At 40.0% G+C, this 15,638-nt stretch overlaps 1 protein-coding gene across 2 annotated transcripts in view; it reads left to right on the top strand.

Annotated features, from left to right (window-relative positions):
• Positions 1 to 15,638, top strand: part of KLF7 (Kruppel like factor 7) — an 89,014-nt gene that overhangs the window by 32,601 nt on the left and 40,775 nt on the right. The window contains exon 2 of one of the 2 annotated variants that reach the window (XM_036253688.1): positions 9,993 to 10,421. In XM_036253688.1, the coding sequence (XP_036109581.1) occupies positions 9,993 to 10,421 (429 nt within the window). Of the gene's footprint in view, positions 1 to 9,992; positions 10,624 to 15,638 lie in introns of both variants that reach the window. The other variant, XM_036253687.1, reaches the window with a different exon arrangement.

Below are 15,638 nucleotides of genomic sequence, written 5' to 3'. Positions count from 1 at the left end.
CATCTTATTTTACAGATGAAGAAACTGAGGCACAGAGGGGTTGAGTGACTTGCCCAATAGTGATTCGAGCTAATAAGTCTTGTAACCTGAGTTTGGACCCAGGTAGTCTGGCTCTGGGGCCAGTACTCTTACCCCCTCTTTTCTGCCTCTCTGTACACAGGGCCAGTCCATTTCCTTAGCACAGTGGCAAACCTATGCAGCTATCTTCAATCCTTTGGGAAATTCCAGATGCCTCAAATTAAGCAAATGTACAACCAACTATGTCAGAGAAAGCAGCATAGGGCTTAGTTTCATTGTTTTGGCTGCCCTCTTCTGCAGTCTGAGGAGCAGGACAGACATTCCTCTTAGCACCTCTGCATTGTCTTTCAAATTCCACAGTGGAAGTTGAAAACTCTGTGTTTTGAAAATATCCTCTGGGATCACCAGCCACTAAATTGCATCTGCCACCCAGGGTCCCAATGGGATCTAAACCTGTTGTTCTTGGGAAATCCAAGCTTTGAGTATATGTGTGTTTGCTGCACATGTGTGCAACTGTGCTTTGGGGTAAAAGAAGCAATTGTATAAGTATATATGTTTTTATGGGAGGTAGGGGGAAGGGTATATTAATTAACCCAACTGAGAAGGATATCACATTGTTTCAGAAGGGAGTCAATGAAATGAGTTTGCTTTAAAAAAAGAAAAAAAATCCCAGTAGCCTGATTCAGGCTGTGTAAGTGATTTAGGAGAGGAAGGGGAGATGATGTAATAGGTTCGGCATGTTCCCATCTTGGCCACTCTGTGCAAAGGGGCCCAGGGAGTTCTGGGAGGGTGTGTACAAAGTTAACAGGAGCTGCTGGGGGTGAGTAAGAGCAGGTTGTAAAACAGGATTAATCACCCCTTGTCAGACCTTTCTCTGTTACCGTGTTTTCAGTAATTTTGGTTTGAATGAAGGCTCTCTAGCCGATTAATATTTGTTTGTTTCCTTTGGCAAGGCCCATTGGGGGAAGGGATGAGATTGGTGAGTTTAAAATTTTTGTTTCGATTTTGCATTTTGAAAGAAGAGGCAAATAATGTGAGTTTGGGTTTTTAATGAATCTCCCCTGTCCCACCCCACCCCATCCTACCCTCTTAAGAGGCAGGAGGCAAGACATGGACAGCTGGTGCCATGAGCTGACACAGGTGCAGAGGCTGTGGGGGGTGGGGAGCCAAGAATAATTACAGGTTTCTGAAGCATCAGGCCCTGCCTGACACAAGCTCTCCCCTTGAAAACTGCTCTTTATGGAAAATTAATGGTGAAGCAGAAAAACTGTCAGGACCATTGTTTTTCTTGGGAAGCCATCACTCTTCAGAGGGGAAGCCTTCTCTCAGGTCCCTGGGCTCTCATGAGTTGCTAGGACAGAGTGCCCTCCTTCCCAAGCAAAGACTGATTGGCACTCTCATGCACAGGGATGGATTTAGCCTTTAGGAGTGTTTTTTTCTACATTTCTTTGTCTTCAACCTCACTTGCAGCCCAGATCTATGTCTTTGCTCTAGTGTAGGATGGTTTTTCATTGACTCTTAAGGCATGCATTTAATTTTGTCTATGAAAGTGTAATGACTGAAGGAGGGACAGCTAACGAGACTTAACTTTTCAAGCTATAAAGTAACAAATGGGATTTCCTCCGTTTGTGTTCAGCTAAATAGAGGCTTAGTTGGGACCTAAGGTGATAGCAGACCCAAGTATATGAATCAGCTGTACATGAGCAGTGGTGGTATCTCTTGACCACCCAGAAGATTGAATTTAGTTACAGTTTAAGTAACTGGCCAAGTAATAGCAAGTGACTCTTAAGGCCTGAGGGAGGATAGGTGTAGCAATTGTGGGTAGAGTCAGAATAATAGACTTGGTATACCAATAGATTGGTATGTTCTAAAAAGCAACATCTGGCAAAACAGCCCTGGACCAAGATACAAAGACCTCTAGGTGCCTGGGCCTTCTTGTCCCTTGTGGAAACTGTTAATTTTAAGGATCACACACTACAAAGGAAGACAGTGCTTTTCCAAGTTGCTGGAGGTGTGTGGGGAGACCAGAGCTTTCTTTCGGGAAGCATAACACCTAGGCCCCATCTCTGCCAAGGTCACGTGACTTTACAACTCACTTTAACATTTCATTCAAATTTGAGTTGTTTTGAGGATTTCTTTTATATGCTGCAACTAAGGAACCCTTGAAAGATGAAAAGAGTTTTTGAGGCCACTTATTTCAAAGATACCACTCTCTTCCCAGGCTTCTAATCTTGTCTCCTTCCTTCCCTACCTCCCCAAGGAAAAATATACCAACACATATTTTCTATTATATTGGAATAATTTGGGGAGAAGAAACGCTGAAGAGGTTTTGGTAGAACTTCCCCAACTTTCACCTTTATTTAGAATTCAATTAATTTTACCAGCATTGTCTCTCAGAAGTTACTACAAATTACTAGAGGGAAATATTCAATTTGGTTTCAGCTCCCGCAACCGGTTGATGTGAGAAACAGTAGAAAGGAATGTGATCTTACATGGTTCTAGTACCGCAGTTGATTTGTGGAGTTCAGCAGTTCTGAGAGTGATGTGTAATACTGTTGTACCTCTGGGGTGTGCTATTGATTTTTTTTTTTAACCTAATAGCTAAAAAATGCAGTAAGAGATTTTCACTTATCCCATATACTTGCTTACCCACATTTTCTAGACTAAATTTATTCTCTCCTAACCTTCCACCCTAATATTCTCTGGCAGTGAAAGTCAAGAAAAAGTAAATGTTTATTTAAAATTTTTACAGGAATCACTTTCTGGATATTATAAGGTCGACTGTTGTCACTGGTTCATATATCCACCCTGGCGTAGTTCGGTTCAGTGTTAGATTCTCCCTCTCAAAACTGCTTTGCTTTGCAATGTTGAAACCTAGGAAGATGGGTGACAAAGTTCAAGTGCTTGGTGTCTGAGGTTCTTCCATGGGCTCACTGAGCTTATTAATCATGGTGCTTCTTTCTCCTCCTCCAACCCTTGACAAAAATGGTACCAAAACTCTGGCCATATACTCCACTTCGTTTCCCATCTTTCAATTCAGACCTGATTTTAAAAGACTAGAACTATGTCAGAACCATTACATCATATCATCCTTGGGAGGGAAAATAAATCATACAGTTCCCATAAATACCAATCTTTGCAGTTTTATAGAGGTTTCCAAGTTCGTGTCAAGGGTCAAAGAAATAAAGATTTTGCTAAAAAGTGTGAAGTATAAGAATATTTATAATAAGTTAGGAAAGGACGAGTATTTTAGAAGATTACTTTTGAAAAGAAACCCAAATTACCATTGTCAGTAGTTTGTTTGTGTCCCTTGAAATTTTCACTCTGGGATGTATATGAAGATTTCAAAGCATAAAAAAGTAATTAAGCTTTAGGACACTCCCAGGAGAAAGGTAAGAGATTCATCTCCCTGTTTCTGTACTTCAGACTCTCTGGGGACTATGGCACCATGGTTAATAGCACGTGACAAAACCACACATAATAAATGTCAGGAAGGGGCTCCCATGGGCAGCCAAGTGCAGTTCACCTGTGTGTGTAATTACCTGGGTGAGCATTCTTTCTGGGAACCCAAGTCCACCCCTTCCTTGCTGGAAAAAGCATCATCAGCATCATCAGCGTTATCATAGTCATCACCAGGTCAAGGTCTGATCTCAGAAGAAGTTTGACTTTGCACATTTCCATGAAGTAGGAAGCTATATTTCACCATAAATTTGCATCTGTGTTCTTTTTCCAGTTTGTTTTCTTTATGCACTTTTAACTCTTGGATATTTTAGGTGAATGAAATAGGTAAAATACTTGGGATTAAGGGCAGCTGGCTAAAGAGACCACAAAAGACTAATATGATTACAAACATAGGTGGCATTTTATTCCAATGCTTCTATATTGTTCCAGGAAAATATTAGCAAAATGCAGTCTCTTTCATTTATTTATTTTTTGACTCACTAACTCAAGTATACATGGATCTAAATATGTCAAATAATTACTCATAATGACAGCGTTGTTGAGTGATGGCAAAAATATTGGATCAATGGCTTTGTCTTCCATTCAAATGAAAAGACACAAATAAAACTAGAACATTTTGTGTTCTACACACTTGGTTTTAAAGGGATGGCATTAAGGAACCTGGACTAGAGTCTGCCCCAATTGAACATAGCTATAATTATAATGGTGGTGATGGAATGGTGTGAGGTGATTCTAGCTCATTTTTTGAGAAAGTTCTAACTCTTACAACTTTCCATCACTTCTGATACTAAGGCAGTTATGTTATCTGAGAATAAACAGGTACAAGTTTAGCTCTAAATGATTATTTTTATTGTTTGAGAACCCATGTGGTATAACTACTATGATCATTGCTTTTAAGGAGATCATGATCTTAATAAATCAGGTATACCACCAGTTTATGGACTCCTGGATTCATTTGGGAGATACTGTTTCATGTCCAGGATTGAGGAGGGGTGGCTTTCAACACTTGGCAGTCAGTGTATTTTCTTAACTCCATTTTTTTCTAGACTAGACTTCTTGAAATAGGTAGACTTTATGTTGAACTTGGAGTGAAAATGATTAGTGGGAGGGAAAATGAAAGATGTGTCAAGCATATGGGCAAGAGTAAAGAGGAAAAATAGGTGAAGGATTCCCTTTGGGGAGAGTTGTAGGGGAAATGGCAAAAGTGCCTGGAGATGTTTGTAATCCTGACTGGCAAGTTTCAATTAATTTATGATGAGATAAGGACAGGTTGAACAAAAGTCATTTTGGCAATCTTGGCATCATCATTGCTCGGTATTACCAAATTTCTTACACATTTCTTGATCCCATGAAAGTAACTACCTCTTCCCAACAGCAAGGAGATTTTGGTGAACTTAGTTTGTGCTACAAGGCTTGGCAGTAATAGGTTTAAAATTTTTTTTCAACTGGGTCTTGGATTATCTCTTTTAATAAGCATCTTTCAACAAGTAATATGAACTGAATGGAGAAGGTATTTAAAAAGATTTCAGGGTGATCATTTCAAAACAAATTTCATGTGATATTTGTTAGGAAACTAGGAGAAGAAACCATGCATTTCAAAGCTGAGATATCAAAAAGCCTTCAAAAAGCTCATCTGTGACTCAGTAAGAAAATCATTTTGCACTGGGCACATTTCCTTCCCATTGCTGACTCTAATGGATTTTTGAGGGGGTGGAGACTTTAATTGTATTGTTAGGTGAGACTGAGGGAGGCCCTCATTTCTCTAAGGTAAGGTATCAGACATACATAATTTGTCAAATTGAGATCTACCAACTCCTTTTGGAGTTAGCTATTTAGAGTGTCACTGGGATAGAGTAAATCTTTGAACTCTGTATCCAAATTTACAATCTGGAGATGCTCCTAGTTTGCTGTTGGGTGTTTTCTTCTCTTTCTCTCGCTCTTTCTTTCGAAATTATTTAGACAGAAAAGTTGCAAATATAGTACATAAGTTCCCGTATATACTTTGCTCATCTTCCCCCAATGTTACATAATCATAGTACAATCATCAGAGCCATGACATTAACATTAGTACAATACCATGAACTAATCTATGCCCTTTATTTGAAATACATATTTTTCCAAACAGTGTCCTTTTTAAAATCCAGGATCCAGGCCAGGATTCATTGCATTTAGTTGTCCTATCTCCCCAGTCTCTTTCGGTCTATGACAGCTTCTCAATCCTTTGTTCTTCATGACCTTGATACTTTTATTAAAGAGTACTGGCTAGTTATTTTGTAAAATGCCCCTCAATTTGGATTGGTCTGATGTTTTCTCATGATTAGGTTGAGGTTATTTATTTTTAGCAGGAATGGCACAGAATAATGTTGTGCGCTTATCAGCTTATCATATCAGGGGTGCATGATATAAATGTGTCTTAGTACTAGTGCTGCCAACTTTGATCACATGGTTACGATTACTAGTGCTGCCAGATTTGATCGTATGGTTAAGGTGGTACATGCCAGGTTTCTCTACAGGAAAATGATTAGTTTTTTGGTTTTGTAATTAATATTTTGTTGTAAGGTATGCTTTGAGACTAGGCAAATGTCTTGTTTCTCGTTATACTTCCATTTACTAATTTAAACATCCATTGGTGATTCTTGCCTGTAGCCATTGTTATTTTGTTGTTTATCTAGTGGAGATTTTCTATTTCCATCATTCCTTCTATGTTTATTAATTATAATTTTACTGTAATGAGGAGCTGACCCTTCTTTATTTGCTTATTTGTTCATTTATTTATATCACTATGGACCCATAGATATTAATTTTATTCCATGGGTTAGAATCCATTTTTGTCATCATTCATTTTTGTTGTTTAAATTGTCCAAATTTGGCCATTCAGAGCAACTTTAAGATGGCTCCTGAATCTCTTTGACATATCTCTATCACTCTATAAACACTAACCGTCTGGTACCACAAAATATTCTAGGCACATCTTTTCTTTACCCCAGCCTTTGAATCAACTATTTCTCCAAGGAGTCCTGGTTCCTTTATTGTATAATGATATTTAGAAGCCAAGATCTCGATGCCAGGTGTGCACACTACTACTGGGGTGTATTTGCTTGTAGATTCTTTCCGTAGACAGAGCTAGGCAGTATATGTATATAGACTCATACATGAATATACACATTTATTTCTATATATACCTCTGTGTAGGAGTATTAAAATCTATGTGTAAATAATGATACCTCAAATTCTAATTAAACATCATAGACATTTCTTAAGAGAGTTCTTGTAATCATTAAAAAATATATATATTGGAGACAAACTTTCTCTTTGGCTTAAAAATAATCTGACATTAAAACCCTCTTCATTATTGACATTTCCATCTCCAAAACTCTTGAAGAATTTCTGATTGACAAAATCTTCTCTATCTAAGCTTTATCTCTAGCAGATATTACAAGAAGTAGATTTTTCAATACAAAGATTATTTCACAATGATTTCATAGGACTGCTCAGCACATCCTAATAGGTACTCTTGCTTCTCTAATTCTCAGATGGAATAAGAATGTCCTACATTAGGATTGCCATGACAGCTTCTCTTAAATGGTCCAGATTTCCCCACATTTTAGTGATGGGAGGTATCTTCATACTTAGATCATTAGTGTGGCCCATGTGTACCTGGGACTCAAACTAGATAGGCATACTAGATAGGTTATTTTCAATCCTCCCAGAAGAGTATGTAAATAAATGTGTTCAGAATATCTCAGTTCCTCAGAACTCTGAATATGAAGAGAGATGAGTTTTTTAATAATCACAGCAGTTTGTTAGTGACATTCAAATCTTTGAGCTACAAAGTACATAAGAGGACATGACATGCAAATGCTTTATCTATAGACAGTGGTGACTGGGGATATAAAATAGTATTTGTACCCTGGCCAGTGTTGTTCTGTGGTTAGAGCATTGGCCTGAGTACTGAAGGGTTGCTGGTTTATTTCCAATCAAGGACATGTACCTGGGTTGCAGGTTCGATCCTGGCCCTGGTTGGGGTGTGTGCAGGAGGCAACCAATTGATGTCTCTGTCTCTGTCTCTCTCTCTCCCCCTCTCCCTCTCCCTTTCTCCCTCCCCACTCTCTCTCCTTCTCTTTCCCTCCCTCTCCCTACCCCTCTCACCCTCTTTCTTTTCCTTCCTTCCTCCCTTCTCCTTTCTCTAAAAATCAGTGGAAAAACATATCCTCAGGTGAGGATTAAAAAATAAATAAATTTTTAAATAAGCAAAATAGTATTTGCATGTGAGGCAGGGAACTGCCTCATGTACCCCTTATAACCCATGATTCAGCTGATTTTTACCTGGAACATACGTGTGTCTCAAAGGTCTGGTTCTGCTCTTTGGTGAAGGCTAAAGAAGCACTGTAATTGTGTTCCAGAACACATGTGTTAGTAGTCATTTCTAGGATTGCTAGCCTCAGCATGGTCCAGGATAGGGTGTTAGAAGATGGATTTTTGTAGAGAAGAGTAGAATAGAATGATTCAATAATGCTATAAAGTTGACTTTATGTTTGTTTGATAGATGTTATATATCTGTCATGTGCCAGACATCGTGCTTGGTAGGTGATGGTTTAAAAAGAGAAGGGGTGGTGTGAGGGCGGGTTGAGGAGTAAGATCTTTTAATTCAGAAGTAAATTGACTGGAGCTAAGACTGAGGGTTTTAACACCGGAGAGAAGAAAATTACAATATCTATCAGTGAGATGGAAAAAGGAGAGGGACATTTTTGAGACATGGAATTCAGAAAATGGGCAAGTGAGGATAATACAAATTTCTATACCTGAGAAGGTGGTAGTGCTGTTTTTAAATATAAAGTGGCGGGAATCTACTCAGCAAGAGCTATTATTTAATTAATAAGTAAAATAGAATCAAAAGTTACTTTTCCAATAAGCTTTCCTTATTAATACCTCCATATTATAGAGTGTAGAATTCATTGCCCATTCATCCCCTAAGAACTTATCAGCATATTTTATTATGTTACTTGCTATCACCTTGCTTTGGAAATTCATCTCATTTTTCGCTATATAATTGTTTATTCTGTTCCTGTGTCACATGGATCTATTACTGTCTTCTCCTTCTAACACACAGAGAAGCTTGCACCTTGCTGTGAATACAGTAGTTGAATGAACACTAGTGACATGAGTGTTGAATGAAGATTGGAACCAGTCATTAGTTTATACTATTAAAAACCAATAAATGATGAGACCCGAAGGTGATTTATAGCTAAAAATCTGTTTTCTTATTCAATAATGCAGAGTTTTACCAGAAGCCTGATTACAAAACCAATCTTTTGAAATGTCACCACAGTAAAATCTTTGACAGATGCAACACAACTAGGTATATCATTAAAATACATTCTTAACAGGATAAAAGCCTAGAATCAGAACATTGGTTGAAAACATAGAAGCTCTACAGAGGCAGTAAATTAGGAGCTAGTCTCATTTTAAATTTGCCATCAATATTTCTTTGTTGAAGCCCAGAAGTTGGAACAAATTAAGCTGGTGTAAGTTAGCACCATGGTTTTATACAAGATTCTGGAAGAGTAGGATTTTTAAGTGAGGAGAGCTTTTAGACTAGGAATTTAAGTATCCATTTTTGTCATAAAAATGCTTCCACCCATTTTACAGACTTACGTGTACCAAGGATGAAGATTTGTTGAAACTCTGAACTTCTCGTTTCTTTTTCTTGATTTCTTAACTAGGTGAAAGCTTTATGCTGAAATTAGATTGGGTTTATCTTTAACAAGACCAATAGCTGTGTTTGAACTTATTTTTATAACATAGAGATGTTAAACCATTGTATTGGGCTCATGGCTTCTTGCTACAAATTATGTAGCAATTGTATTTTGAATAATTTTGTCTTGTACATCAAGATATACATGGCAAGTTATAATGGCATTCCTCTTGAACAATACTCATTCCTGATGGTTAGAGAATCCATGTTCAAGGCGGGGCTTGGTGCTGGCTGCTTATGCCTTAGGTCACCCCTTAATTTGGGTGAATATGCTTTGTTCTTCAGAGCAAGTTGGAAAATTGGCTTAGTTTTGTGACTTGCTCATCTCTTTGAGAAATGCAGTTGCACTATGGGGGTTCTTGCCTTGGTATGAAAACCTTGTCTAATTCTACTGCTTGGTGCTTAGATGGGAACTCCTAGGGATACCTGGAGCATCTCACCTGCTAGATTGGAATTTGGGGCAGGAGATCATTTTAACATTGAATGTTCTCTGGGATCTTGATGGTGTGAGATAGCCCTTCAGGGCCTCTAGTTTCCCATCAGTTCTAGTAGTTGAACTCATGATGTGACCTTATGAACCCTTCAGGAGTATTCAAGGAGTAAATAACAAGGTCACACCTTTCAGTAGGAGAATTTCATATACAAGCCATGAAACCATTCTCTGTGTCTTCCTGAATATTCCTCCTCTGCTTGTCAGCATGTGGCCTCATGGTGTTCTTTGCCTCTGATAGCTGTTTCTCTCCCCTCCCTCCTGCAGACATGCCTTGAATTGGAACGCTACCTACAGACAGAGCCGAGGAGGATCTCAGAGACCTTTGGCGAGGACTTGGACTGTTTCCTCCATGCTTCTCCCCCCCCTTGCATTGAGGAGAGCTTCCGGCGCTTAGACCCCCTGCTGCTCCCGGTGGAAGCGGCCATCTGCGAGAAGAGCTCGGCAGTGGACATTTTGCTCTCTCGGGACAAGTTGCTATCTGAGACCTGCCTCAGTCTCCAGCCAACCAGCTCTTCTCTAGACAGCTACACAGCCGTCAACCAGGCCCAGCTCAACGCAGTGACCTCATTAACGCCCCCATCGTCCCCTGAGCTCAGCCGCCATCTGGTCAAAACCTCACAAACTCTCTCAGCCGTGGATGGCACAGTGACGTTGAAACTGGTGGCCAAGAAGGCTGCGCTCAGCTCAGTAAAGGTGGGAGGGGTGGCGACAGCAGCAGCAGCCGTGGCGGCAGCTGGGACAGTTAAGAGTGGACAGAGCGACAGTGAACCAGGAGGGGTAGGGGCGGAGGCATGCCCTGAAAACAAGAAGAGGGTGCACCGCTGTCAGTTTAACGGGTGCCGGAAAGTTTATACAAAAAGCTCCCACTTAAAGGCCCACCAGAGGACTCACACAGGTAGTGGTACAAGTTGGCCGCACGTGGTTTCTTCTTCTTTTTGCTCCTTTAGCCTCCTGGTGGGAAGGGCTTCTCTTTGTTCTGAGAAATGGCATCCCTGCCAACTAGGAGATGATAGAGAGGCAGGAGGGTCTGGGTGGGGAAGCAAATGACTCACTTGTTACCTTAAGATCTCCAGAGGTCCTGAGCACAGGACACAGTTTGTCCCTCACTCGCTGTGAGGTCCTTTCAGAGGCAGTGCCAACCACATAGGATCAAACAGTTCCGAGGATGCTGAACGGGGCTCTGGTAGTGTGACTCACAGCCCTACGTGATACATGCACTTGTCACTTTCTGACACCTTTCACTGTTTTTCTGAGTGTAGTTTTACAGTTTTGTTCAACACTGGAATCTGAGGAGGTATGTTTGAAAAAATTCACGGTTAAACAAGGTAGCCAGGGTGTCCCCATTCACTCTTTTCCCAGCATCCCTGATTTTTCATCAAAGTCACCAACAGCAGGAGGGTTGCAGAGTTCATTAGATGTGATCATTCTATAATTAATTGGCATCTCCTCTTTTGCATTGTTCTCTGGCGCATGCTTTATGGAGAGATGGCAGAATGGCTTTTTAATGAGCTTGTTACTGAGGAGTTGCTGAAGTGATTACATTGCTATGTGTGTGGTAGGGGCGGGTGGGGACCGATGGGGACTGTATATTTTCCTCAGGACTTCTGTAGTGACTCCCAGGAATCATATTGATCTTTGGAGCAATGAGATAATTTGGAAGAGTGGGATTTACAGAGAAAGGCTGAGATTGGCATTTTTCTTGAAACTGGTCTTTGTTCTTTGCTTTGAGATGGAAGCTTAGGGCTGATGTCTCTTCTTGGTGTTAGCATCCTAGGAACAATTACTGTCATTGGTGGGTTTTAAATGAGTCCCTGACAGTGTACATTGCCTGTATGGCTTTTGCCTACTGCTTGTACAGAACAAGCTGAACATGGAAAACTCCAAAAGTACAAGCAACAGAGTAAGAGTCTAGTTGGAGAGAAGTGGGTGATGAATCTAAGCTAGGAAGTGTCTGGTGAAAGTTCTTTTGGGGCTCACGGCTTGTCTTCCTGGTGCTCTTTGGTGGTTTGTGGAATATGCCACCAAGGAGATGTGCAGGGCAAAGTTCATTGGCCAGAAAAGCAGAAAACCTGGATTCTAGTTTTAACTCTGCCACTAACTAGCTCTGTGACCTTGAGTGTGTCCCTTTACCACATTGGACCTCATTCTCCACATCTGTCATATAATGTAGCTCTTAAAACCCCTTTCAGCTCCACTGTTCTGGGGGCCTGTGAAGTGCCTTTGTTCAGTACGGAAGAACCACATGTGATTTCCAGGATGAGAATTGACATTGCTTCCTCGAAGCACAGGTCTTAGGCATGTACTCCTGTTCTGAACTTCATTCCCTTGTGGCTCTTGCTTAGTTCATGGGAAGGTTTCCTAATGTAACTTTTGAGCCCTGCAGCTCAGGTGCAGAGTCCCACTCATGGTTTCTCATCAGAGTTTGGATCCAGGTTCTCCACTCCACATACACCAAGGCTATTGCTTCCTACTGTCAGCGTTGTTTCTCTCTGATACTGCCCTAAAGGTCATTTCCTTCTCAAGTCAGTAAGTAATGACAAGACATTGCAGTGTTCCAGGCTTCAGCTGTGACTCATCTCCCACTCCCCACAGAAAACCAGAGAAGCAGGATGAGGCGAGAATGTTGAGTTTTGTTATGGGTGTGGAATTCACGATTATGGACACCTTTCTGAATTATTATCACCAAGACAGGCTATGTCCTGCCTAGTATGGTGGCTGGAAAGCTCTGTGGAAACAGGGATTCCTTTTTTGGGCAGATCTCAGAGCATTTTCTTCTTTTTCTTATCTCTTCTTCCCAACAGCTGTGTCAGAAGGATTATTCTTTGGAGTGATTGTTATTTGGTGCTTTGTTTGGGAGGCATTGTGTACTCAATGATTACCTAGGTGGAGCTCAGGATGTTCCCCAGGACCTATAACCACTTTACCTATGGTGGACTGAAGTGTAAGGACTACTCCACATAGGGAGTTCACATAGGTAAGCCACACATCATTGGAAAGGCAGCACTGCAGAATGGTTGAGAGCAGGGCTTTCTTTGTAGGCAAGTAGACTTGGGTTTGAGTTCTGGCTCTACCACTTCCTAGATTTATGACCTGGATAAATTATTTATCTTCACTGAGTCTCATCTCACTCATCTGTAATTGTGTTTATCTCTAGATTGTTTTGAACATTAAATGAGACATGATATGTAAAATACTTGTAAGAGCTTACTAAAAGAGAGCAAAGGGTTAGTGGTCATTATTACTCTTGCTGTTGATATTGATTAGTGATGATTTCATAGGAGAAAAAACTTTTTGTAAACTAGCAATAAGCCACTTAGCCAAAGTTAAATACCAGCAGAAAGCAAGGCACTTTTCTGTTCTCACTCCTGTACTCTCAGTGTGCAGGTGATGATGTTCATGGACACAAGTTGTGTAGGGAGAGACTGGATGTGCAAGCATTGACCATTGAAGTTGACACTAATGTAGACCAGAGCTTTTCTAAGACAACACAGGAAACACTCACCTTGCATCCTCAGCCAAGCATGCAGAGAAAAGTAGGTGCTATAAGAAAGCAAAACAGACAGGAGGGAGGCAGAGGTAGGGATGGGGAATGGGGAAAGGGAATATGAATTAATTTGGATTAAATGGATGAGAATCAGAAGTATTTATTTGGAATTGGTGTGAATGGGGCACATGGGAAACTGAAAGCAAAGGTGATAATTTATGTGGTGTGGATGAACTAAGAATAATGAAAAAAGCATGAGGGATGGAATCAAATGAAGTACCAAACATATCAGAGAAATGGACTAGTAAAAGCTTGAGGGCAAAGGTATATGGTGATAGGAACTCAAGGAGAGTCTGCTGATATAAGTGAGTGGATGGAGAGAGCTACTGACCAAATGTCGAAATAAAGTTTTAGAAAAATGGGTTCTGGTTGGACTCAGCCAAGCTGTTTTAATGCAGGGCTCACTTTAATTTAGTGAAAATATTTCCTTATCTTTCAGTTGGAAAGTGTTTGGGGACAGGAAAAATAAGTGAGAAACTATCCAGGAGAAAAAGGGCAAATATTGGCATTTTGTACTCTAGAGTTATATATACATGTTCTCTCTTCTATATGTTCATATGTTGAAAAGGAGCCAGTTGCAAAAATGAAAGAAAGTAAAATGTGTGGGTCTCTGTCTGCATAAAAAAGAGTACTTTGGCCCTGGCCGGTTTGGCTCAGCGGTTGGAGCGTTGGCCTGCGGTCCTGAGAGACCCGGGTTTGGTTCCCGCTAAGGGCACGTACCTCGGTTGCAATTTGTCCCCGGCCCTGGTTGGGTCGTGTGGGTGGCAACCCCTCGATGTGTCCCTTTCACGTCGATGTTTCTCTCTCTCTCTCCCTCCCACTCTATCTGAACAAAAAATGAAAAAAATGTCCTCGGTGAGGATTAAAAAAAAGAGTACTTTGTTAGTAAGGTGAGATTACTTACGTTGAGGAATTTCTAAAGTGTTATTCATTTAGGTATGCTTCTCCTCATCCCAAACCCTTTGACTGTTTTTTGAGGATGCTGAATCCTTTAAACTTTTTGCCCTGGAGGATGTTAGGCAATGAGGTGATTTTTTTTTTTTCAGGTAGCAGATGTTCAAGTTGGTTGCTAGGGCACAAATACTGGTTACCCAAGGAGGTGAAGTTATGGATGGGGGACTCAGTGGAGCGGGGTGGTAGAAGAAGATGAGGCAGGGACTGGGACAAAGGGAATATTGTGAAGAAGCAGAATCTCGGTGAAAGGAAGCATATAAAATTGGACATATGGTTTATTCATTGGGAAGAGCACTTAGTGCTGGCATGAGTGTAAAAATGTCCTTTAGCAGCCAAGCCATTACAGACCTTTCTCTCCCTCTCTGTTTTCTGGTCTTTGTATAATATATTTTTCTTTTTCAGTAATTCAACCATTATGATTGTAATTTTATTCATCTTGGAATTAGCTAAATAATCCATATATTTTGATGCAGGAGAAACCTTTACTTTCAGTTTTCTAAAAACCACTCAGTTATGCTCATCTGTAGCAAAAATCAATTTGTTAATAGATTCTGTACAAAATGAAAAAATTATTTTTCACATTTCTTCTTGATCACTCTGAGATGAAAAAAAAAATCCTGTGATTGAAATGATGCTTTGTGTTAAATGAGCATACTTTGCTAGTATGGAAATTCATATAAAAGCTTGTTCACATTTATATTAGTAAGAATGAGTCATGGTGGTAAAGTCAGGACAAAGGCTATGAAATCTTTGGTTGTTGGTCACAGAGGAGGGAGAAAAGAGGCCACATTCTCACATGTGCTGTTTGGAAGGTCCTCTCTAGGGACTGGGATTGCTTTAGTCTAATCCATCGGTGGTGGTGAGGATATTTTATATTTTGCAATGAAGGATATAAAGGGATGTTTTCAGGTGGAAAGGTAATACAAGTGTGCAATTAGCATTTTATATCTGCTTTGGGGCAGGTCATAATGAATCAAGATGTGATACTATCTCTAAGTTTAATTAGGATTTAGGGAAATAGTTTATTTTTTAAATGAAAAGGTGTCTAAAAATATTACAAACAAAAAGATGAGTGTTGTGGTTAAGAGGCAAACAAAGTGCTTATTTCATACATGTAATGAAAGTTCTTTAAAGTTGAAATATATTTATTTCACTTATTTAACAAATATAAAGCACTTGCTCTGCATTTTTTGAAGTCTTCTACAAATAGTAATAACCCTTTTATTCTTGTATTAACATAATGACATAGGTACTATTTTTATTTCATAGATGAGGAAAATGAGGTCCAGAGAGGTCTAGTAATTTGTCCAGCCTCACATAGCTCCTTGGTGGCTGGCCCAAGATTCTAACAAAACACTCTTGCTGCAGTCCAAGCTCTTTTATGCTAGTTAATAAGGGAAAAGAAGCCAAGT

The sequence above is a fragment of the Molossus molossus genome, unplaced genomic scaffold, assembly GCF_014108415.1.
Source record: "Molossus molossus isolate mMolMol1 unplaced genomic scaffold, mMolMol1.p scaffold_m16_p_11, whole genome shotgun sequence".
Lineage (NCBI taxonomy): Eukaryota > Metazoa > Chordata > Mammalia > Chiroptera > Molossidae > Molossus > Molossus molossus.
Note: the sequence above shows the minus strand (reverse complement) of the source record. Positions and strands in the feature narration are given on the sequence as shown.